Source organism: Sphaeroforma arctica (assembly GCF_001186125.1).
Source record: "Sphaeroforma arctica JP610 unplaced genomic scaffold supercont1.6173, whole genome shotgun sequence".
Classification (NCBI taxonomy): Eukaryota; class Ichthyosporea; order Ichthyophonida; genus Sphaeroforma; species Sphaeroforma arctica.
The window spans coordinates 1-1,728 of NW_014034385.1; the positions used below are offsets into that span (position 1 = coordinate 1).

Sequence of the window (1,728 nt, forward strand, 5' to 3'; positions counted from 1 at the left end):
ATGTGTGTGTGTGTCCACCTACTGGTGGTGCCTACCTCTTGGATGAGTTCGTTGTTTTAATTGGCTCGTCGTTGCGGATGCGCGTGAAGCCTCCGCTGAAGGCTGTTCTATTAGTTGCCTGCTTGCTTGATTTCTCAGTACTGAGATTAATGTTCGAATGAATACGTTTGTACGTATACGACAATCGGACAATCGATTGTACGTGTAGGACATTTGTACAAGGTTTTGTCTATGAGTGTCTTTGCTGTAGAAAATGGTTGCGATTGCGGTGCTTCGTGTGTGCCAGGGTTGATACGAGATATGTATGCAAGTGTGCGTATACTTAGGGAATGTACAAGTAGAACTATAGTACAATATTTGTACTATCGAACGCACAAATGAAACAACAGACATCAACTTACACCTACAATGGCTCGTGGGAGGAGATACCGGCACACACACCTACGCACATGCCAAGCCCCCCGCACCACCACACTCCCCACTGCCACAGTAGGCATACGCGCGCACCCACGACCATCCGATATGTCTCCCAAACCCCTAAAACCTTAACACCCTAAAATCCTAACACCATTAATGCCTACCTGTGGTGCGCATCTCTTGAACGGCTCCCTCGCCCGGTGATGCGTGCACTGCGTGTCTGCCCATGTGTGCTGTGTGTGGCCCTGTCTGTATCTGTATCTCTCCCGCGGTCCCTGTCGCTGGGCTTGGTTGCACCTGTACCCCTGTCGCCCTGTCCCCGTGACGTCACTTTAAGACCGCTTGGACCTCTGACGGATGGTTCATGCGCGGTGTTCTGGGCTTTGGTTTGCCCTCGCCCCACAACACTTCTGCAATGACCAAATCCGTAGACGCGCAGTGCAAAGGACAAACTGATAAGTCATAGTTCCGAACTGCTAAGCCTTTGTGTGGCAATGAGAGACCCTGCACTCGCACTCACCCACTGGCTACGGTGTTCTCCTGTCTACGACTAGCGTCAACACACTTTGCCATATTTGGATTAGAACCTCTTTCCATATTTGGATTAGAACAATTTGGAAGGTTGTACAAACGCGTAGAGAATATCCTACACCGCATGCCAAGTGCAACGGCGAAGCACTCACCACATACACACACACACCCATTCCACGTGCACACACACACAGCCACACACAACACACACACAACACTCAACACAACACACCCGCAACACAACCCCTAACACACACACAACCACATCACATACACAGAACTCAACCCAGACTACCACCCAGCAACTACCCATACACAACTCATCCCCATTGCCACCCACGTAGACACACACTTGGTTTTGGGTGCACCGGTCCCTGCGCCACTCTTCTCAGTCACAGCCTTAGGCGCTCGCACCACCTTCCCAGCCGCCATTTGATCGGCTAAGCGCAGCAGTTCAGCGTACGACAATTTAAATCGGACACACGCGTCTTTTTGGGGCGTGGTCGGTTTTTTGGACGTTGTTTCCTGTTTGGCCGTTGCGTCTTCATTGGACGGCCCGTGTTTTTTGGACACGGTCTGTTTCTTCGGCATTGTTTCGTTTTTGGGCAGGAATTCCTTTTTAGCCACTGATTCTTTTTTGGTATTCGTATTGGGTCCCATGCTGTGAATAGTACTCACTGGTTAGCAGAAAAATGACATTCAGATATTTTTGTAGTAAACAAGCAACTATACACAAACACAAAAATATGTACACAAATATAAGTAATTACATATATATAT

General features: G+C 48.8%; 1 protein-coding gene across 1 annotated transcript; it reads right to left on the bottom strand.

The window, feature by feature from the left end:
• Positions 1-31: 31 nt before the first annotated feature.
• On the bottom strand, positions 32-1,608 carry SARC_15477 (hypothetical protein; the record flags this gene model as incomplete). The annotated part of the gene is made up of 3 exons (XM_014290401.1): positions 32-140; positions 582-827; positions 1,301-1,608. 3 exons carry the CDS (start codon positions 1,606-1,608, stop codon positions 32-34), a joined length of 663 nt encoding a protein of 220 aa, XP_014145876.1.
• Positions 1,609-1,728: the final 120 nt, after the last annotated feature.